The 25,904-nt window shown below is 42.0% G+C and overlaps 1 protein-coding gene across 1 annotated transcript in view; it reads left to right on the forward strand.

Annotated features, from left to right (window-relative positions):
• Window positions 1-25,904, forward strand: part of tmem67 (transmembrane protein 67) — a 292,510-nt gene that overhangs the window by 184,444 nt on the left and 82,162 nt on the right. Inside the window, exon 15 of the mRNA XM_078541238.1 lies at window positions 14,084-14,182. Coding sequence (XP_078397364.1) covers window positions 14,084-14,182 — 99 coding nt within the window. The remainder of the gene's footprint in view (window positions 1-14,083; window positions 14,183-25,904) is intronic.

The following is a 25,904-nucleotide window of genomic DNA, read 5'->3' on the forward strand; positions in this document are numbered from 1 at the left end:
AGCAATACTCAGCAAAAATATATTACAGTGAGAAAGAAAGACTCTAAGGGAAGGACGCACCATCCTTGGCTAACTAAGAAAGTTAAATATAGTAACAAATTAAAAGAAAAAGCACATAATTCTACAAAGCTGAATGGCAGGTCAGAAGATTGGACAGAATATAAAGAACAGCAAAGAATGGCGAAAAGATTAATAAGGAGGGAGAAATTGGAGTACGAGAGAAAGTTAGCTAGAAATATAAAAACAGATAGTGAGGGTTTCTACAGGTATTTAGAAAGGAAAAGAGTAAGTAAAGTGAGCATTGGGCTTCTAGAGAGTAAATATAAGGAATTAATAATGGAAAATAAGGAAATGGTGGATGAACTGAACAGATACTTTGCACCTGTCTTCACTGTAGAGCAGACAAATAACATCCCAGAAATAAGTGTGAATCAGGAGGTGAAAGGGAGGGAAGAACTTAAAACAATTACAATCACCAGGGAAAAAGTACTAAGAGAATTATTAGAACTAAAAGCTGACAAGTTCCCAGGTCCTGATGAACCTCATTCTAGAGTCTTAAAATAAGTGGCTGCTGAGATAGTGGTTTTAATTTTCCAAAATTTTGTAGATTCTGGAAAGGTCCCATTGGAAAATAGCGAATGTGGCTCCTCTATTCAGGAAAGGAGGGAGACAGAAAACAGGAAACTACAGGCCAGTTAGCTTTACAAACAAAGTGGATAAAGAAGAACTTGTGGATGTGCAGTACTTAAATTTCCAGAAGACCTTTGACAAGGTGTCACATCAAAGGTTACTACACAAAATAAGAACTCATGGTCAGGGATAACATATGAGTATCAATAAAGGATTGGTTAGCTAAGAGGAAACAGAAAGTAGGAATAAAGGGTCATTTTTGGATTGGCAAGATGTGCCAAGTGGAGTGCCACAGGGATCATTGCTGGGGCCTCAACTATTTACAATTTATATCAATGACTTGCATGAAGGGACCAAATGTATGGTTGCTAAATTTGTTGGTGACACAAAGATAGGTAGAAAAGTATGTTGTGCAGCGGACATAGGGAGTCTGCAAAGGGACTTAGATAAATTAAGTGAATGGGCAAAAATTTGGCAGATGGATTATAATGTGGGAAAATGTGACCTTGTCCACTTTGGCAGGAAGAATAAAAAAGCAGCAATATTATTTAAATGGAGAGAGATTGCAGAACTCTGAGGTACAAAGGGATCTGGGTGTCCTGGTACACGAATCACAAAAAAGTTAATATGCAGGTACTGCAAGTGATTCGGAAGGCAAATGGAATGTTGTCATTTATTGCAAGAGGAATGGAATAAAAAAAGTGGGTTTGCTTTGCTACACAAGGCACTGGCGAGGCCACATCTGGTGGACTGTGTCCAGTTGTGGTCTTTTTTTTAAGTAAGGATATAAATGCATTAGAAACAGTTCAGAAAAGGTTCACTCAACTGATACCTGGGATGATGGGTTTTCTTATGAGGAAAAATTGGACAGGGATTGGGACTGTACCCATTGGAGTTTAGAGGTGATCTTATTGAAACATATAAGATCCTGAGGGGACTTGACAGGGTGGATGCTGAAAGGACATTTCCTTTTGTGGGGGAGACTAGGACCAGGGGACAGTTTAAAAATAAGGGGTCGCCCATTGAAGACAGAGATGAGGAGAACTTTTTCCTCTCAGAGGGTCATGAGCCTTTGGAACTCTCTTCCCCAGAGAGTGGTAGAGCAAAGGCCATTGAATATTTTTAAGGCAGAGGTAGCTGGATTCTTGACTAACAAGGGAATCAAAGATTATTAGGGGTAGGCAGAATGTGGAGTTGAGGCCACAATCAGACCACCCATGATCTTATTGAATGGTGAGGCAGGCTCAGTGGCCAAATGGCTTACTCCTTCTCCTAATTCCTATATTCATATGAGCACTTTTCTGCAGATGAGTGGGGCAATGAATGGTGAAGGTTAGGGTATTATGAATCCTATTTAAGGTGACATTCATAATGTTCAAATCATTGATGAGGATCTGCATATACTTATTTGATTGCCGTATTTGATGCTCCATGCACAAAGGAATAATCACAAAGACCTGCAACATCATGGCACTCATGCTTGAGACAAACTGCTCTAATCTCTTTGCAGACATAGTGCAGCTGGAACACCTGCCAGTATATTGCAAATTCTTTGCTGCTGCTCCAGAGGTATCCAGTTCAGTGAATCCCCCAGAGGGGCATCATCTGTGTCCCGCTGAGCAGTCCTGCAGTCTCCAACACAAACTATTCCATTCTGTCCCTGTCTTCATCATCTGCTGTTGCAAGCTTTTGATGTGTGAGTCATCAAGTGAATAGCCAAGCACCTGCCTTAGCCATCCCATTGAAGTGTTAATATCTCAGTTGGTCCATGAGGGAGAGCCATGACTTTGCATAAAGATGTGGCTGGTTGTTAGTGTTGGATGGGTAGATGGGGATGGAATGAAGTGTATAAACAGTAGGGGATAGGTGCAGCTGAAAGGTAAGTTGGTATGAGGAGCGATATGCCGGGGTAGGCTTGAGAAGGCACAGTGGTGAGGTGATTCACATTGGGACATAGGTAAATGTGCATCTGTACTCATCTTCCTCCCCTGCTTAGGTCATTAAACCCCTTTCAGCATTGAATCTAGGAGCATGGCACCATAGTCCTGCTGCAGACCTCTTGGGTAACCTCCAGCTACGCCTTCTTGTTTTACTGGCAGGCTTCTTCCTTCCAGCAGTAGGGAACAATATCTTCCTGTGGATCCTAACAGCCTACAGCATAACATCCATGATGGAGTCACTTAAACAAGGCACAACTTTTGAGCATGTGTAGTCCATTTGTTCAGTTGTTGTTTTAATCTCAACTCCAGAATCCTTCAAATTGCATGTTTGTATTGTCCGTTTAAATTGAAGTTGAACTCAACTCATGCAGGTCATCACCCCTCAGACTAATTGGTCAGGAAACCAGAAATAATATGATAATGTAGAGGCTGACTGAGAGATGCACCACATTTACTCCCAGCTCATTGGTAACTTACAATCTATCCCAATATTTTTAATTGTTGATGATGATGATTCCAGTTTTAACCTTGTATAATTCTGGGGTGGCTGCCGGAGTTTAGAATGTATATAGATTTTATCTAAAGTTAATCTCTGAAGTTAAGAATATATATTGATCTTATCCTATAAATGATTTATCAATGGCTCTTTCACAATTTGTTTCCTAATACCTTATTTATTGTTTCCCATTTAACCTATCTGTTGAGTAGTATAATAAAATGTTTCAGAAAAAAATTGTGCGCTTTGTTTGGTGCAAATGGCAAACCGCATCTATGATGGTTTGAGCCAATTCTCACAATTAGTACATAATTATTGATGGAAGAGATAAATATAATTACATGGGGAAGAATTATTTAGCAATATTTATGCTTGAATTACTGTCTTGAAATTAACGTGATGCTGGCACTGTTTCGGAGGTGGATAGTGCTCTACTTCAACATCACAGTTTCTGAAGGCTCGCACGTGTGCACATTTACATTTGAGTTGCCAGCCAATGTACATTGGTATAATTTTTAATTTTTTTATTAAAAGAATATTTAGAAGAGATTGCCATAATGTCAGAATCAGTTGTAAAATGGCTTTTTTTGGTTGCACATAATTCCTGATGTAAGTACCTGAAAAAAAGGTTACTTGCAAATGTTTATGTATGTACCAAGTTTAAGGTTTGATACTTAAAATTTAAGTAACACAGATCTTTTGGCAGCTTGTTGGGTACTCTTTGATAACTATGGTAATCAGCAGAGCGGCTGCAGTCTTTGTGCCATCCATCTGGAATAAAAGGATTAAAAGAGCAGTTTGTCATTGTATCACCCTGTTCCCAAAAAATCACAGAATTCTTACAGCACAGAAGGAGGACATTTGGCCCATCATGTCTGTGCCGGCTCTCCAAATGAACATTATGACAGTGCCATTCTCCTGCCTTTTCCCGATACCCTTACACATTGTTTTTATTCAAATAGTCATCCAATGGCCTCTTGAATGCCTCAATTGAACCTGCCTCTACCACACTTCCAGGCAGTGCATTCCAGACCTGAACCACTCGCTGAGTGAAAAATTTTTTTCCCACATCACATTTGCTTCTTTTGCCAATCTCTTTAAATCTGTGCCCTCTCGTTCTCAATGCTTTTATGAGTGGAAACAGTTTCTCCCTATCTACTCTATCCAGCCCCCTCATGATTTTGAATACCTCTATCAAATCTCCTTTTAGCCTTCTCCTCTCCAAGAAGAACAGTCCCAACCTCTCCAATCTTTCTTCATAACTGAAGTTTTTCATCCCTGGAACCATTCTTGTAAACATCTTCTGCACTCTCTCTCCTTCCTGCAGCGTGACACCAAGAACTGTACGTAATACTCCAGCTGAGGTCTAACTAGTGTCTTATATAAGTTTAGCATTACCTCCTTGCTCTTGTACTCTATGCCCCTATTAATAAAGCACAGGATACTGTGTGCTTTATTAACTGCTCTCTCCATCTGTCCTGCCACCTTCAATGATACGAACATATGAACAAGGAGCAGGAGTAGGCCACTTGGTCCCTCAAGCCTTCTCCGCTGATCTGATAGTAACCTCAAATCTGAATCCAACCTTCCCCCGATAACCTATCACCGCCTTGCTTACCAAGAATCTATCCACCTCTGCCTTAAAAATATTCAAAGACTCTACTTCCACCAATTTTTCAGGATGAGAGTCCCAAAGACTGACAACTCTCTGAGAGAAAAGATTTCGCCTCATCTCCTAGTTCTAGATTCTCCCACAAGAGGAAACATCATCTCCACATCCACCCTGTCAAGATCCCTCAGGATCTTGTAAGTTTCAATCAAATCATCTCTTACTCTTCTAAACTCCAGTGGATACAAGCCTAGCCTGTCCAACCTTTCTTCGTAAGACAACCCGCCCATTCCAGGTATTAGTCTAGTAAACATTCTCTGAACTGCTTCCAACGCATTTACATCCTTCCTTAAATAAGGTGAACAATACTGTACATAGTACTCCAGATGTGGTCTCACTAGTGCTCTGTATAACTAAAGCATATCCTCCCTACTTTGGTAAATTCCCCTCGCAATAGTTGGTAACATTCTATTAGCTTTCCCTATTACTTGTTGTACCTACATACTAGCCTTTTGCGATTCATGCACTAAGACACCCCGATCCCTCTCACCATTTAGATAATATGCTTCTCTTTTATTCTTCCAGCCAAAATGGACAATTTGACATTTTCCCACATTATACTCCATTTACCAGATCTTTGCCCATTCACTTAGCCTATCTACATCTTTTTGAAGCCACTTTATGTCCTATTCACAACTTACTTTCCTACCTATCGTTGTGTCATCAGTAAATTCGGCAACTATCCCATCCATCCCTTCATCCAAGTCATTTTTATAAATTGTAAACAGTTGAGGTCCCAGCACTGCTCCCTAGGGTATACCAATCATTACACCTTGCCAGCCAGAAAAAGACCCATTTATGCCTACTCTCTGCTTCCTGTTAGCCAGCCAATCTTCTTTCCTTACCAATATGTTGACCTCTATATCAAGAGCTTTTATTTTCCGCAATAACCTTTGATGTGGCACTTAATCAAATGCCTTCTAGAAATCTAAGTACAGTATATCCACTGGTTCCCTTTATCCACGGCACATGTTACTTCCTCAAAGAACTCCAAGAGGTTGGTTAAACATGATTTGCCTTTCACAAAACCATGTTGACTCTGCCTGATTGCCTTGAACTTATCTAAATGCCCTGCTATAGCTCCTTTAATAATAGCTTCTAACATTTCCCCTATGACATATGTTAAGCTAACTGGCCTGTAGTTTTCCGCTTTGCCTCCCTGCCTTTTGGAATAATGGAGTTACATTTGCTATCTTCCAATCAAATGGGACCTTTCCCGAATCTAGGGAGCTTCAGAAAATTAAAACCAATGCATCAACTGTCCCACTAGCCACTTTTAAGTCCCTAGGATGAAGTCCATTAGGACCCAGGCACTTGGCAGCCCGCAGCTCCAACAATTTACTCAGTACCACTTCTCTGGTGATTGTAATTTTCCTGAGTTCCTCCCCACCTTCCATTTCCTGATTTATAGCTACATCTGGGATGTTACTTATATACTCTATAGTGAAGACGGATGCAAAATATCTGTTCAATTCATCTGCCATTTCCTTGTTCTTCATTATCAGTTCTCTAGACTCACTTTCTATGGACCAATGTTCACTTTGTTAACTCATTTCTTTTTAAAATATTTATAGAAACTCTTACTATCAGTTTTTATGTTTCTGGCTAGCTTTCTCTTACACTCTAATTTTTCCCTCTTTATTAATCTTTTAGTCATCCTTTGCTGTTCCAATTATCCTGTCTAATATTCGGGCCTTCCACCTACCTTTGCACAATTATATACTTTTGCTTTAAGTTTGATACTATCTTTAATGTTTCTAGTTTACCATGAATGTCCCTTGGACTTTTTCTTACTCGTTAGAATGTATCTATTCTATGTATCTGAACTATCCCCTTAAAAAATTGCTACTGCATCTCTGTTGACCTACCCCTTAACCTAATTTGCCAATTCACTTCAGCCATTTCTGTTATCACGCCCTCATAATTGTCATTATTTAAGTTTAAAAACATAGTCTTGGATCCACTCCTCTCTCCCTCAAACTGAATGTAAAATTCAATCATATTATGGCCACTGCTACCTGGGGGGGGGGGCCTTCACTATGAGGCCATTAATTAATCCCGTCTCATTGCACAATGCCAGGTTTAGTATAGTCTGCTCTCTGGTTGGCTCCAGAAGACGTTGTTCTAAGAAACTATCCCGGAAACATTCTATGAACTCCTCATCTAGGCTACCTTTGCCCATCTGACTTTTCCAGTTTGTATGTAGATTAAAATCTCCCATGATTATCGCCATGCCTTTCTGACAAGCTCCCATTATTTCTGCCTTTATGCTCCATCCTACCATTTGGTTACTATTAGGGGGCCTGTACACGACTCCCACAAGTGACTTCTTGCCTTTACCATTTCTCATCTCTACCCAAATCATTTCCACACCCTGGTTTCCTGAACTTAGGTCATCCCTCTCTATTGTGTTAATACCATCATTAACCAACAGAGCCACCCCTCCACCTTTTCCTTGCTTCCTGTCCTTCCTAAATGTCCTATACCCTGTGATATTCAGGTCCCAATCCATGTCCTCCTGTAGCCATGTCTCTGTAATGCCTGTCAAATCGTACTGATGTATTTCTGTGTGTGCTCTCAGTTCATCTGTTATGCTTCAAATGCTTTGTGCATTCAGATACAGAGCCTTTAGTTTTATCCTTTTATTCTTTTTGTAACCTCTAGTCTCATCTGTTGATTTACTGTTAGATGTGTCCCTTCCTGTCACAGTCTGTTTTTCATTTCCACATAACAATACCTTTCTCTTTTGCCTTGTCTCTACTCTTTGATTTACCACATCTTCCTAAATTTGGACCCTTTCCCCCACTACTTAGTTTAAAACCCTCTCTACTTCCCTAGTTATGTGGCTCACAAGAACACCAGTCCCAGCACGGTTCAGGTATAGACTGTCCCAATGGTACAGATTCCACTTTCCCCAATATTGGTGCCAGTGCCCCTCGAACTGGAACCCACTTCTCCCAAACCACGCTTTGAGCCACGCATTTATCTCCCTAATCTGATTTGTCCTATGCCAATTTGCATGTGGCTCAGGTAATAATCCAGAGATTATGGACTTTGAGGTTCTGCTTATGAAATTGATGCCAAGCGCCTCCTACTGACTATGCAGGACTTCCTTCTTTGTTCTGCCTATGTCGTTGGTACCATCATGGACCATGACAACTGGATCCTGCCCTTCCCACTGTAATTTCCTCTCCAGCCCCAAGCAGATGTCCCAAACCCTGGTGCCAGGCAGGCAACACAGCCATCAGGACTCATGCTCTTTGCTGCAGAGAATGGTGTCAATCCCTCTGACTATATTGTCCCCTACTACCTCTACTTTGCTTGTAGCTCCCCCTGCTTGAATGGCTTTCTATACCATGGTGCCATGGCCAGTTAGCTCATCCATCCTGCAACCCCACTGTCATCTAAACAAGCTGAAAAAACCTCAAACTTGCTGGACAGTTGCAAGGGCCAAGGTTCTTGCACTCCTGCCCTCTGGGTCCCCTTACCTGCCTCACTTGCAGTCACACCCTCCTGTCAATGATCACTGACCCCAAATCAGAAGAATCTATCCTAAGAGGTGTGACCGCCTCCTGGAATAAAGTGCTCAGGTAACTTTTCCCCTCTCTGATATGCGGCAGTGTCTGCAGCTCGGTCTCTAGCTCAATAATTCAGAGCCAAAGTTCCTGCAACCGCAAACACAGATGTGTTTGCCCTGGATCACTCCAGTATCCAGAAACTCCCGCATGCTGTAATCGCAGCACATCACCTTCCCTGCCATCTCCAACTTGTGTTAATTAATTAATAATCGCTAATTAATTACAATTAATAAAACTTACACACCCCAATAGGTTTCAACGCAGCCAGTAAACTTTAGAATACTGATAAAACAATATAGTACTTACAATACTGATAAAACTAATAATACCAGATACTGGTTTACCTGCTCCTTCTGCTGCTCCAAAGTGGAAATCAAATACTCCCCACTCAGCACACATTACTCCTTGCAGTAAACCTTACCTAAAGCATCTCTTCCCCACAAGCACCGAATCCCCACTTTGAACCAAATTTCCAGGTATACTCACTCAGTCTCTGTCTTACTCAGGCTAATGTCTGCACTCACTGACCGTGCACCTCTTACGGACAATGCACTTTAATAGTCCCTTTCTTATATAGAGCTGTGATTAGTCACTCTAGCTTAGCTTCCTGCTACAGTAACCAACACCTATTTAGGCACATATTCAGGCAAGGGTTTTCAGGTGATTAACAGTTAACTGCCACTAAGGCTGTTGCCCATTTAACTAGGCTCTTTAACTTACTTAAAGGCTGCTAGTTCTAGGTCAGAATCTGACTCTTACTCTAAAATTGAACTTGAAGAAGATTTACCAGTTGAATTCCCACTTTGAACCAAATTCCCAAATATACTCACTTACTCTCTGTCTCACTCAAGCCAAAGTTCCCCCATACTGTCCGTGTGCCTCTTCTGACCTATGATCTTAATGATCTATGCACATATACGTCCAGGTCCCTTTGCTCCTGCACTGTTATGATGCAGCAAGCGATGTGTGCCAGGCAGAGCCAAATCCAAAAGGAAACTTGGTTCCATGGTCACAACAGTTTTGCAATTTGTATTTATTACGAGAAGACTGAGCACTGAAATCAGAAGTAATGAGTCCGCTAAGACGTTTAACATTAATTTATAAATTAAAATATTTATTAACAAAAGAAAGAATGTCACACATATACATTAGGTTTCAGTTACTTAGTACTATAGTAAATCACAGAATCACACAGTGCAGAAGAGGCCCTTCGGCCCATCGAGTCTGCACCGACACGTGAGAAACACCTGACCTACCGACCTAATCCCATTTACCAGCATTTGGCCCATAGCCTTGAATATTATGACGTGCCAAATGCTCATCCAGGTACTTTTTAAAGGATGTGAGGCAACCCACCTCCACCACCCTCCCAAACTGCGCATTCCAGACCGTCACCATCCTCTGGGTAAAAAAGTTTTTTCTCACATCTCCCCTAAACCTCCTGCCTCTCACCTTGAACTTATGTCCCCTCGTGACTGACCCTTCAACTAAGGGGAACAGCTGCTCCCTATCCACCCTGTCCATGCCCCTCATAATCTTGTGCACCTCGATCAGGTCGCCCCTCTGTCTTCTCTGCTCCAACGAAAACAACCCAAGTCTATCCAACCTCTCCTCATAACTTAAATGCTTCAATCCAGGCAACATTCTGGTGAATCTCCTCTGCACCCCCTCCAGTGCAATCACATCCTTCCTATAATGTGGCAACCAGAACTGCACACAGTACTCCAGCTGTGGCCTCACCAAGGTTCTATACAACTCCAACATGATCTCCCTACTTTTGTAATCTATGCCTCGATTGATAAAGGCAAGTGTCCCATATGCCTTTTTCACCACCCCACTAACATGCCCCTCCCCTTCAGAGATCTATGGACACACACACCAAGGTCCCTTTGTTCCTGAGAACTTCCTGGTGTCATGCCGTTCACTGAATACTTCCTTGACAAATTACTCCTTCCAAAGTGTATTACCTCACACTTTTCAGGGTTAAATTCCAACTGCCACTTATCTGCCCATTTGACCATCTCGTCTATATCTTCCTGTAGCCCAAGACACTCAACCTCACTGTTAACCACCCTGCCAATCTTTGTGTCATCTGCAAACTTACTAATCCTACCCCCCACATAGTCATCTATGTCGTTTATATAACTGACAAATAATAGGGGACCCAGCACAGATCCCTGTGGTACGTCACTGGACACTGGCTTCCAGTCACTAAAGCAGCCTTCTGCCATCACCCTCTCGTCTCCTACAACTAAGCCAATTTTGATTCCACCTTATCAAATTACCCTGTACCCCATGTGCATTTGCCTTCTTTATAAGTCTCCCATGTGGGACCTTGTCAAAGGCTTTGCTGAAATCCATATAAACTACATCAACTGCACTACCCTCATCTACACACCTGGTCACCTTCTCAAAATATTCAATCAAATTTGTTAGGCATGACCTCCCTCTGACAAAGCCTTGCTGACTATTCCTGATCAAACCTTGCCTCTCCAAGTGGAGTTTTCTCCAATAGTTTCCCTACCACTGGGGTGAGACTCACAGGTCTGTTGTTCCCTGGCTTATCTCTACAACCCCTCTTAAATAGCGGGACCATATTAGCAGTTCTCCAGTCCTCTGGCACCTCTCCCTGACCATAGAGGAATTCAAAATTTGGGTCAGAGCCCCTACGATCTCCTCCCTTGCCTCCTTCAGCAGCCTGGGACACAAATCATCCAGACCTGGAGATTTGTCCACTTTTAAGCCTGCCAACACCTCCAATACCTTGTCACTCCCAATATCAATTTGCTCAAGAATCTTGCTGTCTCTCCCCCCAAGTTCAATACCTTCATCCTCATTCTCTTGGGTGAAGATGGATGAGAAGTATTTGTTCAACACTCTACCGATGTCCTCTGGCTCCACCCATAGATTGCCCCCTTGGTCCCTTATGGGCCCTACTCTTTCCCTGGTAGTCCTCTTCCCATTGATATACTTGTAAAATATCTTGGGATTTTCCCTACTTTTACCAGCCAGAGATATCTCATATCCACTCTTTGCCCTCCTAATCGCTTTCTTAAGCTCCACCCTGCACTTTCTGTACTCCACTAATGCCTCCACTGATTTGCTCCCCTTGTACCTGTTAAAAGCCTCTCTTTTCTTTCTCATCTTATCCTGAATACCCCTGGTCATCTATGGTTCTCTGGGCTTGTTACTCCTTCCTATCACCCTAGGGGGAACATGTTGAGCCTGTACCCTCCCCATTTCCTTTTTGAACACCCCCCATGCTCCTCTATAGATTCCCCCACAAATAGCTGTTCCCATTCTACCTTGGCCAGATCCTGCCTTATTTTACTAAAATATTGTATTACTTTATTTTTACTAAATACTGTAATTCCCACCTAACTTAACTCCCAAATACACTCCCTTGTACAGCAAAATAGATTTTGAGGTTAAAGTTAGCAAGACAGGCCAACACAGTTATCACCTTTAAGGGCTGGATTCAGCAAATTCATGCAGACATGGCTGGAGGCTTTTCTGAGGCTGTTTTGCAAGCTCCTGCTAGATGTCACAGAGCCTCTCCCAACATAGCCTTTCATTCTCCCTTATATACGTTTTCTCTCTTTTAATCTATAAATTATGTCTTTGAAAATGTACTTTCCCATGACATAAAACCTTTCATGGTACTAATATTGTCAGGAACCTTCTGGAAAAATAAACACACTAATTGGCCTAGCTTATCTGGCTAGGTATAAACAGCCTACCATCTTTTTGAAATTCAAACTGCCCTGATTTATCTAAAAATGCAAATTCTCCTCACACTTTACATTCTAAGACTTCAGTCATGTTTACGTATTTAACATTTCAAACCCTTGTCTACCTAATTTCTTTTGATATTTCCAGACCTCCAGACCAGCTGTCTCCAATTCAATTAAATCCCACACACACACACAGAAACTATCCAAACCTCACTATTGACCTACTTTTACAATAAATCACAATAATATTATGAAAATTATTATACTTTCGTAACATGCGACCCCTTAAGAATTGTAGCCCTTATTTTATATTGTCTCTCCATGTTCTCCCTATCAAAATGCATCACCTCACACTTCTCCGCATTGAACTTTACCTGCCACCTATCTGCCTATTCCACCAACTTGTCTATGTCCTTTTGAAGTTCTATACTGTCCTCCTCGTCGTTTACAATGCTTCCAAGTTTCTTATCATTTGCAAACTTTGAAATTGTTCCCTGCACACCAAGATCTAGATTGTTAATATATATCAGGAAAAGCAAGGGTCCCAATACCGACACTGGGGAACTCCACTAAAAAACTGCCTCCAGCCCAAAAAATATCCATTGACCATTACTCTCTGTTTCCTATTACTCAGCCAGTTTTGTTTTCATGTTGCTACTGTCCCTTTTATTCCATGAGCTATAACTTTCTTCACAAGTCTGTTGTGTGGCACAGTATTGAGTACCCTTTGAAAGCCCATGTATACCACATCAACAGCATTATCCTCATCTACCCTCTCTGATACCTCTTCAAAAAACTCCAGCAAGTTAGTTAAACACAATTTCCCCTTTAGAAATCCATGCTGGCGCTTCCTAATCAACCCACATTTTTCCACATGATTAATTCTATCCCGAATAATTGTTTCTAGAAGCTTCCCCACCACTGAAGTTAAACTGACTGGTCTGTAATTGCTGGGCTTATCCTTACAACCTTTTTTGAACAGGGGTGCAATGTTTGCAATTCTCCAGTCCTCTGGCACCTCCCCCATGTCTAAGGAAGACTGAAAGATTATGGCCAGTGCCCCTGCAGTTTCACTTTCACTTGCTTCAATATCCTTCGATGCATCTCATCCGGTCTTTAAGTATCGACAGTTTATCCAACACTTCCTCTTTATCAATTTCAAACCCTCCTAATGACAGAGTTTCCTCCTCTGTCACCGTGGTCTCATTAGTATCTGCTTCCTTGGTAAAGATGCAAAGTATTCATTTAACATCTCAGCCATGCCCCCCTGCCTCCATCTGTAAATCCCCTTTTTGGTCCCTAAATGGCCCTACTCCCCCTTTTACGAATTATGTGCCTGTTGAAGACTTTGGGATTCCCCTTTATGTTGGCTACCAGTCTTTTCTCATAATCCCTCTTAGCTTCTCTAATATGCTTTTTCACCTCCTCTCTGAACATCTGAACATTTTGTATTCAGCTTGGTTCTCAATTGTATTTTCTACCTGACCCCTGTCATAAGCACACTTTTTCTCCTTCATCTTAATTTCTATCTCCTTTTTCATCCAGGGAGCTATGGATTTGTTTGCCTTTTTATAGAAAGCTGTTTTGCTGATAATCTAGCATTTATAAATACGACTGTACTTCTTAGACTTGTTTAAAATAGATTTTTTGAATGGCTGATTAGTTACAATACTGAATTAAGTTCCTCCTCTGTGTAGTTCAGCTTCTACTGAACAACATATTTTGCAGTCTTAACCAGATCATCTGAAATTGACAAGGAGGTAAAAATGAGCAGAGGAGGGAACTTTGCAAAAGGGCAAGGAGAAATCCACTGTAATAACTACAAAGTCCAGATTCTACAAACTGGACCCATCCACTTTCCAAATAAGTGAGAATAATATGATGACAAGGTTGGGGTGTGTGGGAGGGGTTGGGGTGCAGAGGTGAGCAGTGGGAGGAGTGAGTGGATTGGGTGAAACGTAGAAAGTAGGAAAAAAGTTTTTAAACTAGATTTATTAAAAATGCATGTTTGACAGTTCTGTTTTCTACTGCTTTAGATTGCACTGGGTTTCCTGTGTGGCTTATCAGCGATATATTCCATGTTGAAGACAGCCAGTTGGAAAAGACGAATTGGGTCTCAAACGACTGACATTTCAGTAAGTGGTGATTTATTTTTGATCTTGTGCTTATGATGGGAGCACATATTAGAAGTCGAGACACATGCTGTACGTGATCTATGTTTTGTAAAGTTAAATTGTTCTAAAGTTGTGCACAAAACTTGTCAAAATTTCTAACATGTATTTAGGGCAGACCATGCTCATGTGAGAGTTCAAAGTTGGGAATTATCTCTAATATGAACTTAAAATTATTTTTGTTATTTTTCTTCAACTATTTTAACTCATAGGCCTGAATTTTCGTTCTCCGGTCGAGTGCCTAGAGACAGGAGAATCCCTGGCTCCACGAACCCGACATTCATAACAGCGGCTCCAAAAGTTAGATTTTCAGCCCGGGGAAGCCAGTCTGTAATAGGAGTCGGGGTGACCGATCCCAGAAGAACTGTGGGGTTGGAGCTGGGCCCAGCACTGGTTTGGGCGACTCAGGCAGTTATAAAAAGTGAGGTTTCGGAAGGGCCCAAAAGTGAGTTAGGAATTCCATGGTGAAGTTTCAGAGCATCAGAAGAGATGTCACTAATTTGTCAGGTGAATGGGAACTCTATAAATATTATATAACTGTTAGCTGGCCCTGGAACAGATGGCCCATCATGGACTTTCTCTAAGAAACAATTGTCATGTGGCTGTGTATTCACAGTGGACTGTACTGGAGCTCTGGAAACATGGAATGGATTCAGAATTCATGGAGGTGGCATTGTCTTGGCACCACTACCTGGAAAAGATATTCTGCAGTTATGTAGTTAACTGTTAAGCCTCAGTGGATGAATGATTAACATTGCCATGGTCATCAGCCCATCCACTTGCCCTCTAGGCACCCATCTATCAGGATGCACCCACACAGTTGACCCATGACCAAGTCCTTCATATCTGCACAATGTCATGGCATAACAGTGTGACTAGAAGGAGTAAGCCAGTAGGGCTGCCAGTGGTCACGGAGCACAGCATGCTACCTTGGAATGACAGCCATCACATCCATGGCACCATGCATTTGTGCAGAGCCATTTCTTCCACCAGATTGTAGCATTTATCATTGACAATATGTTGAAAATGGTTAATGCATGTAAGCACGCAAAAGTGAATGAGAGCCTTGTAAGCTGTATGACTTACAACCCTTTGCGCCTTACATTTGTATCGATTGTCACACAGAGGAAATGCTGATCTACTCCACGCTTCACAGATCAAGACCTGCAAATATTAGTCAAAGAGGTCCAGAAGAGGAGAGCAACGCTGCACCCTCCAGGTTGGCACATTCCTCCAGCAGTCACAAAGAAGACTTGGCTTCAGATGTCTAATGCGGTGAGCACAACAGGAGAGCACCAGAAATCTTGCATACAGTGCCGGAAAAAGTTTAATAGCTTGCTATGTTCTGGCAAGATGAGTAGCTTCGCTCATCCACACAGTGATCCAAGTGATCTGTATGCTGCAGAAAAAGGTGCAAGAGACCTGGCACATAATTTTGCTGCAGCATTGTATGTATAAGCTGCTCATGTAGGTTCACACAGAACAGATGTGAATGGTCACTGTTACGCACAGACACGTTAATGGGAATTATCCCTACGTGTACTAGGAGTGACTGGGGGTAGGTCAGCCTGCTGCGACCGATTAGACCAATGGAACAGATGGCCATGGAAATAGCCAGGTTGCCTGAGCAGCTGTCTGTCAATGATGGTGAATCACTGATAACAGGTGAAAAAGACTGTGGTAAATACATCTTGGAACATGGTGGTAATGCTGGAGGTCATGCTGTCAGTTCAGTGAGCACAAGGGGACGTTGGCATGAGAGGGAATGCAAGCTTGGGGTTACATCATAAGGGCACTGCAAGCATAATTAAAGACAGTGGCATGCATCAGAGCATGTTTTCACAATGTGAAGGGCTATACCTAAATATCTTTTTGTGTTTCACACAGGTTCCAGCTCTGCTCGCTCACCCCCTGGGCCACCTCATTCCTCGGGCATCAGGAGGAGGAAGAGATGTCGGAGGAGGCAGCATCACATCAGACTAGCCCACACTCTGCCAACTCAGATACCAGCACCTCAGAGGGATTCAGTACATATATAGAGTTGGTGGCACGGGGTGAAGGACACTGCACCTAAGTGCTGGAGGAGGTGTCAGAGTCAGAGACATTTGTACACAGTCCCCCTTGTAGGAGGGGAGAAAGTCACAGTGATGCTCCAGTGGGCAGGAATGTGGAACCTCAGTCACTGTTTGGGCACTGTATTTGGACAATCATCAGCAGATGTGTGGACATCTGGCGGAGTTCTCTGAGGCAGTAGGAGCTCTTGGATTGCAAATGGAGGAGTCTATTGCCATCATGAGCTCCATATTGTCCTGGGGACTCAACTGCATGAGCTCCGCCCATGAGATATTGGCCACTCTCATGGAGAGACACATGCAGCAGCTCTTGGAATGGATGCAAGAACAGCATCTCAGCCAAGGAACGGTGCAAGCCTCCGTCAATCGACTGGATCAGTCTGATCGTAGAATGAGTGCTGACATCCGTGGAATACATGAGAAGCTGCCTACCATGAACAGGACGGTCGTACTATTGGCACAGCAGCTGCTGGAAAGGACGACTGCTACGCACCAGCAGTCAGCCCCATCAGCACCACCTGAAGGTCAACCCAGGGCTGTGGAGATTACTGAAGAGAGTGAAGGTACTGAGAGCCACTTAGCACCCTCACCTTCTTCCACCTCCCCAGCCTCTCCACCAGAGCCCTTGTCTTCTGCACATGTGACAGCTGCTGATGCAGAGACTACAGTCTGAAGGTGCTCCCCAATGGGTACCTGCATGAAAAGGCCTGCCACCATGCCTCTCATTGCTGTATATAGACCAAGAAGTGAGCAGCCTGCCTCCATCTCCTCAGAGGCAACACAGAGTGTGCCTTAGGAGTGTGCACAAGTGCAGGGTGTTGTCTCATCTAGAGCACTAATGAATTCACTGTGGTGACACTTTTCAATTTGTAAATATCACAACTGATATTTTTTGTATATATATGTCCCTACACTTGTAGATGTCTCGGTGTGTTTTTGTAGAATAAAAACACAAAAAAAATGTTAATGTAATGAATGATGTTCTTACCAGTGACACTGAAGGCAGCATGCTGAGATCCATCTTGCACTGATGTCATACAAAGGGTGCAGATTTGTGAGGCAGTGGAAGGTATCACCCTTCTTTGATCTTTCACATAAGGTTGCAGTAAAGCAGGGGCAGGAAAATTTTTCTTATCATGGGCCATTCACACATCGATAAAATCAAAAGTGGGCCACACACAAAAATCAACAGTGTGGGTGGAGCCTTTGTACATTGTAAAGAACATATTTTTATTTTTTCTTGGGCTGTGGCTTTAAAATTGGACTGTGGCTTTAAAAGCTACCATGGCTGCAGTTTAAAAGAGATGCCCATCAGAAGGAAGAATACAATCTACAATGTTGCGGGGAACCAGGAAATGGCAGAGGAGTTGAATAAGCACTTTGCTTCAGTCTACACAGTAGAAGACACTAATAGCATTCCAATACTAAATAATAAAGGGAAAAAAGAGAGGAAGGAAATAAATACAATAACTATCACTAGAGAAAAAGTACTAGAGAAACTAATGGGACTGAAGACTGATAAATCCCCTGGACCTGATGGGTTGCATCCTAGGATATTATAGGAAGTAGCTACAGAGATAATGAATGCACTGGTAGTAATCTTCCAAGATTCCTTAGGTTCTGGAAAAGTCCCAAGGATTGGAAAACTGCCAATGTAAGACCCTTATTCAAAAAGGGAGGGAGACAAAAAACAGGTAACTATTGGCCAGTTATCTTAATAACATCTGTCATTGGGAAAATGTTGGAGTCTATTATAAAGGATGTAATAGCAGAGCATTTAGAATTACATAAACTAATCAAGCAAAGTCAGCATAGCTTCATGAAGGGGAAATCAAGCCTGACAAATTTATTAGAATTCTTTGAGGAGGTAACTAGCAGGATAGACAAAGGGGAACCTGTAGATATAATATATTTGGATTTCCAAAAGGCGTTCGATAAGAATAAGATGAGAACCCATGGTGTTGGGGGTAGTGTATTAGCATGGATAGAGGATTGGCTAACTAATAGAAGGCAGAGAGTTGGGATAAGGGAGGCATTTTCAGGATGGCAACCTGTAACTAGTAGAGTACCACAGGGATCAGTGCTGAAGCCACAATTATTTACAATATATATTAATGACTTAGATGAGGGAAGTGAATGTACTATCACCAAGTTTGCGGATGACATAAAAATAGGTGGGAAGGCAAGTGGTGAGGATGACACAAGGAGTCTACAGAGTGATATAGACAGGTAAAGTGAGTGGGAGAAAAAGTGGCAGATGGAATATAATATGAGGTTATGCACTTAGCAGGAAGAATAGAGGAGCTGAATGTTATTTAAATGGAGAAAGACTGCAGAAGGCTGCAGGATCAAGGGATTTGGGAGTCCTTGTGCATGAATTCCAAAAAGCTAACACACAAGTTCAATAGGTAATAGGGAAGGCAAATGGAATGTTGGCCTTTATTTCAAAGAGTATGGGGTATAAAAATAAGGAAGTCTTCCTAAAACTATACAAGGCACTAGTTAGAATACACCTAGAATATTGTGAACAGTTTTGGTCCCCTTATCTTTATCACAGAGGGCTGTAGAAGCTGGGTCATTAAGTATATTCAAGGTGGAGATAGACAGATTTTTAATCAGTAAGGGAAGCAAGAGTTATGGAGAATAGGCAGGAAAGTGGAGTTGAGAATTATCAGATCAGCTATGATCTCATTGAATGGCGGAGCAGACTCTATGGGCTGAATGGCCTACTTTTGCTCCTACGTCTTATGGTCTTATGCTGTGCCAGGTTGGACAGAATCCTGCTGGAAAGAAGACCTGGTTTAAGAGGGAACTGCCTAGGCAGCAGCGTTTTGATTGGCTCCTGATCAAGTGGCCAGGTTCTGTGTTGGGGTATTGCAGTAGATCAGCTCCTAGCCGGAAAAGAGGAAAGACCTGAAACCTCTCTCTCTTGTGTTTTGTAAGACTCCAGTAATCCTGCCATAGCAGCTAGCTGGCTATTCCTCAGATCGGTGTATCCTGCTTTCTTTGAGAAACCCCAGTCTGGAGGAAAAGGGGAAAAATCATTAGTAGAGACATTAAAAGCAAGTTTCAACCAGAGAACCACAGACTGCAGGTGCTGGGAGACCACCTCGTGGTCCTCAGCCACAAGAACCTGCAAGAAATTTGAAAGAAAGCAATCAAAGTCAATCCATTGAATCTTGAATTCCAGATTGGTGCTATTGAACTGTTTTATCTCACCCTAAAATCCATGGGCAGAATTTTTATCTCAGTGGGTGGCGCGTGCCTGACCCACTCGAGAGTAAAATGACGTGGGTTGACGTCGGGCGAGTGTCCCAATGTCTACACGCAGTCGCGTGATATTTCAGTCGGCCGGCGCACGCGGGAATCGGCAGCGGGCCCACCGAAAATTAAAAGACTTATTAAGGCCATTAAAAAGATAGTTAACTTAAATTTTTCACTGCCTGTCCAACCTTACGGTTGGCGGGCAGGCGATAAAGCCAAGCGGCCTTTGCACTTTATAGGAATTCTCATCCATGGGCAGGATGAGGTTTCCAACAGCAAATGAAAATAAAATAAAATGATTTACATTTCACTCATAACATGTCCCTGCTCATGTGACAGAGACACATGAGGGGACATGTTTTATAAGATTTTTAAATACTTTATTTTTGATTTTGATTTTGAAAAATGTTCATCTCCCTGAGGCACAGAGCTGCCTCAGGGAGCTTTTCCAGCACACACCTGCGCGCATGCACGAAGTTCCCCATTCGCCCCACTCGGTCTCCTCTGCCCACCCACACATGCAGAGCTGAGTGCTGCCACGCGTGACATTCACTGGGTGGGCCTTAATTGGCCCACCACCATGAAATCATGGTCCAACCCCGATCACGGGCAGTGGTCGGGCTCCGCCGAGCTCACCCAACAAGGGCAAAATTCTGCCCCATGTTTTGTGTGTGTGTGTGTTTGACTACAGTGGTTTAAGAAGGAGTAGAGTTTAAATTATAGAGTTAAAAGTTAGCAGTTCATATTTCTTTCTTTTGCCACTGGTTAAAGTCAATTTGTTTCAAACCTGGTGCTTGTATTTTTTTGACCTAAATTAAACAGTTAGGGAGAATTGGGGCAATTTGGTGGTCTGATTAACCTTCTCACACTTGTCATGGCTCGGGGAGCAGTGGGGCTTGATACTACAGTGCACCATCCCCAGTGAGTCATAACAAAGTTTGGGGGCTCGAGTCCTGGATATTTTGGAACAAAAGACAACAACGATTTGGGTGTATATTTAGCAAGTAATAAAGCCTAAAAGGAAACACCAGGTTTGTACTATCAAAATAAGATGGCACTGGAAACTGCTAAAACCTTCCTGCAAGTGGAAGAGATGTCCCTGACGATTTTACAAGAGATCCCAAAAGCGAGGTTAATCGAATTGGCAAGTAAATTAAGAGTAGGATTGCCTGCCAAAGCTAGGGAGGCAGAGATAATCAAAGGTACAGCATAGCATTTAAAGTTGGAAGTGATACCCGACACTAGTGAGTCATAGCTAGAGGTAGTGAGATTTCAGTTAGAAATTAAGAAGCTTAAAATTGAACAAGCAAAGGAAATGAAAAAACTTAAACTAGAGGCAGCAGAAAAAGAAAGGGCAGAGAAAGAAAAAGATAAGGAAAGAGTGAGAGCATTTCAAAGGGAACAGGCAGAAAGGCAGGAGAGAGAAAGAAAACAAGAAAGGGAATTAGAAATGACAAAGTTAGAAGAGGAGGAAAGAGAAGAAGAGAGCAACAGAGGATTCCAGCTTAGAATGCTGGCAGTTAAAAAAGGGACACCAGGAGGTGAGGCAGAACTTATGTCTAGATCAGAATCCAGTAGGATGATGTTTAAATTTGTACAAGCTCTTCCAAAATTTGAAGAAAGAGAGTTGAAGCATTCTTTATTTCATTTGAGAAGATAGCTAAACAGATGAATTGGCCAAAGGAAAACTGGACATTGCCCATGCAAAGCAAATTGACAGGTAGAGCACAGGAAATTTATGCCTCACTGTCAAAGGAGGTTTCTAGGGATTATGATGTGGTGAAAAAGGCTGTTTTGAGTGCATATGAATTGGTCCCTGAAGCATACAGACAATAGTTTTGAAATTTAAGGAAACAACCTGGGCAAACTTACATTGCATTTGAAAGACTTAAACAAAGTAGTTTTGACAGTTGGATATGAACATTGGGAGTTGAAACTACCTATGAAGTTCTCAGAGAGATCATTCTCTTGAAAGAGTTTAAAAACTCCCTACCTTCTGTAATAAGAACCCATGTGGAAGACCAAAGTGTTGCAACTGCCAGACAGACAGCAGTAATGGCTAACGATTATGAGCTGATCCATAAAACTGAACCTTTCTTCCAACACCCCCATAAATTTGAAAAGGATAGAAAGTGGGAGCGTGAAAGGAAGGCAAGTAGCCAGGGTAAAAAATGGATAGCTGGGAATACCTTCAGATCACCTCCCCAGATCATGAAGGAAGGTTGGAGGTGAAACTCAAAGCCCTAAGTGTTTCCATTGTAATAAAGTGGGACACATTCGTTCAGAAAGCTGGAAGTTGCGAGGGAAGCCAATGGGACTTATTGGGGTTCGTAAGAGTGAGTCTGAAAACGAAACTTAAAAAGAAAATACCACAGATCTAATAGTAGCTTTAACTACAGATAAGCAACTGGGAATGTAGGTGAAGTAAATAAGGTAGATGAGAGATATAAAGGGTTTTTGTCTAAAGGGAAGATAACCCCCTTTTCATCAAATGATGTAGCTAAACCCATAATTATATTAAGGGACACAGGAGCTACTCAGACTATTTTGCTGGAGAAGGACCTAGTTTTCCTTCCAGGGAGTCCAGTGAAAGCTAAAGTATTGCTAAACGGGATAAGTGGAGAGTAGATCCCAGTTTCATTGTACAAAGTACAATTGGAGTGTAATTTGTTGTCTGGATTTGTTGTAGGGGTGGTTAAGAAATTACCCATTGATGGAGTTGATCTATTCCTTGGGTATGTTTTGGCAGGAGTGAAGGTTTTAGCTTTGCCCATAATTACGGGAAGTCCGAAAGAGGCTAAAGAGATAGAACAGTTACAAGAACAAGTGCCTGTTATTTTTCCATCATGTGTGGTGACCAGAGCAATGGCTAAGCAAACTCCATCACTAGAGGTCACAGTAATACAATGAGCAGATGTTGGAGTAGCCGAAACTTTATTTAAGGATGAGGATAATTCAAAGGAAGTGTTTGCCATGTCTTCATTAATTGAGGCTCAGAAAGCAGATCCAGAGTTAAACAAGTTAGCACAGTCAGCCCACACTGAAGTTGAGGCTGAAGGAGTTCTGGAGTGCTATTACCTTTGAAAACTGAGTTCTGATGAGGAGGTGGAGACACCCTCACAGACCTGCGGATGATGAATGGATGGTTTTTCATCAGATAGTGGTACCCCCTAAATATCGTAAGGAGATTCCCATGGCAGAACACGTAGGAATACGGAAAACCCAAGCATTGGTAAACAGGCATTTTACCTGGCCAAGACTTCATAAAGACGTAATGCAATTTTGTAGAATGTGTCATACATGTCAGGTAGTAGGTAAACCTCAACATGTAATCAAACCAGCACCTTTAATACCCATACCAGTTTTTGAAGAACCATTTAGTTGGGTATTAGTAGATTGTGTAGGACCATTGCCCAAAACAAAAGCCGGACATTAATATATCGTGACAATCATGGATATGACCACTTGATTTTCAGAAGCTATTTCTTTAAGGACAATTACAGCGAAGGTGGTAGTGGAAAAGTTAACTCAGTTTTTCACCCGTTATGGCCCACCGATTGAAATACAATCTGGTTAATGTTCTAACTTCATGTCTAAAGTTTTCCAGGATATAATCAGCAGTTTGGGTATCAAACAACTAAAGTCTACGGCATATCACCACAGACACAGGAAGCTTTAGAGAGATACCATCAAACTCTCAAAACCATGATTAGGACCGATAGCCTTGAATACTCAAAGGATTGGGACAAAGGATTAGATTTCTTACTATTTGCTACCAGAGATTCTCCCAAAGAATCTATTGGATTTAGTCCATTTGAATTGATCTATGGTCATGAAGTAAGAGGCCTATAAAACTTGATCAAAGAAAAGTTCCTGAAGCCGAAAGTCAAATCCTCTATGTTGGATTACGTGTCCATGTTTCTAGAAAGACAATTAGAACTGGATAGCACGTCGAGAGAATACATGACTATTAATACACACAAGGGTCTTTATCAGTATAATCACCTATCATTTGGAGTATCATCTGCACACGCAATCATCCAAAGGACAATAGAGAGCCTTTTGCAAGGATTTCACCGAGTGGTAGTATACCTAGAGGATGTTCTGATCACAGGGCCAACCAAAACCAAACACTTGGCCAACCTGGAGGAAATGCTAGGAAGGCTCATGGAAGCCGGCATAAGATTAAAGAAGGAATAATGTACATTTCAAGTACCAGAAGTTACTCACCCGGGTCACAGGGTGAACGCCATAGGTTTGCATCCAGTAGAAGAGAAAGTTTGGGAAATAAAAGATGCACCCTCACCGTCTAATATGACTGAACTCAAGTCTTTCCTAGGTATGATCAACTACTATAGCCAGTTCTTGCCTAACTTATCAACTGTGTTGGCATCATTGCACTTGTTGTTAAAAAAGAATCGCCATTGGCTGTGGAATTCACAACAGGAAGAAGCCCTTGTGAGAGTAAAGAAACTGTTGCATTCGTCATGTTTATTGGTACACTACAACCCATTGAAAGAATTGGTATTATGATGCCTCTCCTTATGGTGTAGGAGCTGTGTTATCACGTAGAATGGAAAATGGATCAGAAAGGCCTGTTGGCTATATATCGAGATCCCTCTCCACAGTTGAGAAGGGTCATTCCCAGCTAGAAAAGGAAGGTTTATCAGTGGTATTCAGAGTGGAAAAATTCCACCAGTACTTGCATGGTGTCAGACCATAAACCATTAATGGGTTTACTCAGTGAGGATAAGGCTATTTTGCCATTAGCATCAGCAAGAATACAACATTGGGCTTTGACGTTATCTGCGTCTGGGTATACCTTTATGTACCGTCCTGGCTTAAATATTGCAAATGTGGATGCACTCAGTCATCTCCTGTTACCAGATAGCATTGTACATGCTCCAGTGCCACAAGACGTTGTGCCAGTACTGAATTTCTTGGATTCTTCACCTGTGTGTGTGAAGCAAATTAGAAACTGGACAAACAGAGATCCAGTTTTGTCGAAAGTCAGAGACTTTGTTTTGCACGGACGGCCAAATTCGCCTGTATCTTAAGAGATGAAACCATTCCATTCCAGAAAAACAGAGTTAAGTTGTCAAGATGGAATGTTGTTGTGGAGATCAAGAGTTATCGTTCCTTCACGAGGAAGATAACCACTCTTGACAGAGCTTCACAGTGCACATCCAGGCATATCAAAGATGAAAATGTTTGTGTGAAGCTATGTCTGGTGGCCAGGCATTGACAGTGACAGTGAAAGCATGGTCAAGCACTGTCTCCACTGTCAGCAACAACAGAAGTTGTCTGTTTCAGCTCCACTGCATCCATGGGGGTGGCCTGGTTGACCCTGGGTTAGACTACATGTTGATTATGTAGGACCATTCTTAGCTACCATGTTTTTGTTGACTGTAGATGCACATTCTAAATGGATGGATGTATTCGAAGTCAAATCACCAACGTCGAGCAGAGCTATCGAGAAGCTGCATTTTAGTATACATGGCCTATCAGAAATTGTCGTTTCTGATAATGATACAGTCTTTACCAGTACAGAGTTTCAGAGATTCATGAATCTGAATGGAATAAGACATATTAAAACAGCCCCTTACCATCGCTCATCGAATGGTTTAGCTGAGAGAGCTGTACAAACTTTCAAATCTGGAATGAAGAGACTATCAGAAGGTGCTCTAGAATCTCGACTTTCCCACTTTCTTCTAAGTTATCGTACAATGCCACATTCAACAACGGGTTCAACACCTTCTTGATTGATGAAACGCCACCTACGTACAAGGTTAAGTCTGGTGTTTCCAAACATAGAGGGGAAGGTAGAGAGGAATCAGAGTAATCAAAAATTGAATTACGATATTCACAACAAAGCTCGCACATTCAGTGTAGGTGACACACTATTCATGTGAAATTTTGGAAATGGACCTTGTCAAGTTCCTGGAACCATTGTCTCAGAGACTGGTTCCTTATCCTTCCAGGTGGAAGTGGAATACAGAATCGTTCAAAAACATGTGGACCATATTCGTGATATAGAGATATTCCAACAACTAACTATTCTGCCTGTGATTAACATCAAGCCATCAATCCCTGAGGTGACAGATCAATCTAGAATAGACATGCCCGATGTCTCTGTAGAGTTGCCAAACCCAAAACTGCCACTTTCTAATGATGTATCCTGTGTTGCAGTTCCTGATCACGTCAATCCTGTGGAGAAACCTCAAGTGGTAGAGCTACGCTGTTCTAACCAAATAAGGAGAGGACCTCAGAGACTTAATCTTTAATCAGCTGACATTGTATATATGTATATGTTGTTGGATATTCAGATATTCTCTGTAAATTGAAACTGA

This window comes from Cetorhinus maximus, chromosome 4 (genome assembly GCF_964194155.1).
Source record: "Cetorhinus maximus chromosome 4, sCetMax3.hap1.1, whole genome shotgun sequence".
Classification (NCBI taxonomy): domain Eukaryota; kingdom Metazoa; phylum Chordata; class Chondrichthyes; order Lamniformes; family Cetorhinidae; genus Cetorhinus; species Cetorhinus maximus.